This window comes from Rhagoletis zephyria, unplaced genomic scaffold (genome assembly GCF_001687245.7).
Source record: "Rhagoletis zephyria isolate East Lansing unplaced genomic scaffold, Rhagoletis_zephyria_1.1 Rzeph_scaffold_02424, whole genome shotgun sequence".
NCBI classification, from domain to species: domain Eukaryota; kingdom Metazoa; phylum Arthropoda; class Insecta; order Diptera; family Tephritidae; genus Rhagoletis; species Rhagoletis zephyria.
Window position 1 is genome coordinate 1 of NW_016159508.1, and position 1,032 is coordinate 1,032.

General features: G+C 37.2%; 1 protein-coding gene across 1 annotated transcript in view; it reads right to left on the minus strand.

Annotated features, from left to right (window-relative positions):
• Positions 1 to 558: 558 nt before the first annotated feature.
• The window catches only part of LOC108366853 (Down syndrome cell adhesion molecule-like protein Dscam2), a 76,673-nt gene continuing 76,199 nt past the window's right edge, over positions 559 to 1,032 (minus strand). The window contains exon 10 of the mRNA XM_017621326.1: positions 559 to 688. Coding sequence (XP_017476815.1) covers positions 574 to 688 — 115 coding nt within the window. The 3' untranslated portion in view covers positions 559 to 573. The remainder of the gene's footprint in view (positions 689 to 1,032) is intronic.

Genomic DNA, 1,032 nt, shown 5'->3' on the forward strand with positions numbered 1-1,032 from the left:
GTCATTACCATCCAGATTTCTTTTGCTACACTTTGTTGAATATACTCTTGAGAAATAAAAACAAAACATATCCGAATTTGTTAAAAGAGTATACCTTGCTTACTTTGGTTTCGCGATAAAAAGGACAAATTTTGGGCACCTATATAGGTTTGTCGAACATGTCTCGAGTCTTCACGGCATTGAAGAGGCTTAAAGTAAAAACAGTTCCTTCAGTGCTCGAACCACAGATTTTTGATTTTGAGTATTAAAGGGTACTGTTTCGGCTTTCATATCCTCCCACACAAGCAGATATATTGCATAAATTTATTGTTTTACAGAGGTTCAAAAATGACCAAAAACGCGTTTTCGGTATATTTCATTCATTTTATTTTTATATTGGTCGGAAACCGGGCTTGTACCCAATCCCTGCGGAATGGTGGCACGCACTGTTGACCACTACACCACAGCAGCCGCCTGAGTGTATTTATGCCCTAAAAAACAGCTTCTCATGAATATACAACTGCCGTTCGGAGCTTGCGTAAAACTGTAGGTCAAAACGCACGCCAGAAATCGAAGGGAAGCATATATGAATATTTATATAGTAAAATTTGGCATTACCTTTGCAATTTTCAGCAAACCGGCAGAAACTATTGTGATGCGTTCGCTCAGTTGCAGAGGTAATAGTTGTTCGTTTTCCTCTTTGAACCAGCTAGAATGAGAAAGAAAATTTTTACATCACACTTAACGTTTAATATAAATATTATTAATATTGTACTGCGCTTATAGGTCATTTTAACAGTGCAGGGTTGACTTATATTCGGAATTTAACTCTCCACTACAAAAACTACAAAATCAAAGAAGGCGTCTGCACTAATTGTAAATTACAGACCAACTTAATATTCACGCATGCCGGCAGTTTACTGTCAATAATTTCTCATGCACATACAACTTGTATGGGACTAATCGAAAGGGAACGGCGTGCGTAAAATGCTAACTCAAATTCCAAGCATGGTACAATAAAAACAGGTAGAAGCCAAATTGACATCAAACCTA